The sequence below is a fragment of the Cystoisospora suis genome, assembly GCF_002600585.1.
Source record: "Cystoisospora suis strain Wien I chromosome Unknown contig_4167, whole genome shotgun sequence".
Classification (NCBI taxonomy): domain Eukaryota; phylum Apicomplexa; class Conoidasida; order Eucoccidiorida; family Sarcocystidae; genus Cystoisospora; species Cystoisospora suis.
In genome coordinates, this window is record NW_027156959.1 from 1 (window position 1) to 220 (window position 220).

A 220-nucleotide genomic window follows, 5' to 3' on the forward strand; every position below is an offset into this window, starting at 1 on the left:
GGAGCTCTGTGGCTGCATCGATATCATCTTTAATTTCGCATGCATCTATCGAGACGTTCAGCTGAATGATCATCTGTCTAATTTCTTTCCACAAGCAGATCGCACGACATAAATCTCCCAAAGGATCTTCGCATGAAGGAAAGAAGAATCGTAAACACGCCTCGAACTGCCCTAGGGGTGTCTCTCGGGGAAAGACTGTCGAGAAGGGAAGAACGGCAGG

General features: G+C 47.7%; 1 protein-coding gene across 1 annotated transcript; it reads right to left on the minus strand.

The window, feature by feature from the left end:
- Window positions 1-8: 8 nt before the first annotated feature.
- Window positions 9-220, minus strand: CSUI_007753 (xpg n-terminal domain-containing protein; the record flags this gene model as incomplete). The annotated part of the gene is made up of 1 exon (XM_068067897.1): window positions 9-220. A coding segment is annotated over one exon (210 nt), but the record flags the coding sequence as incomplete, so codon positions are not given.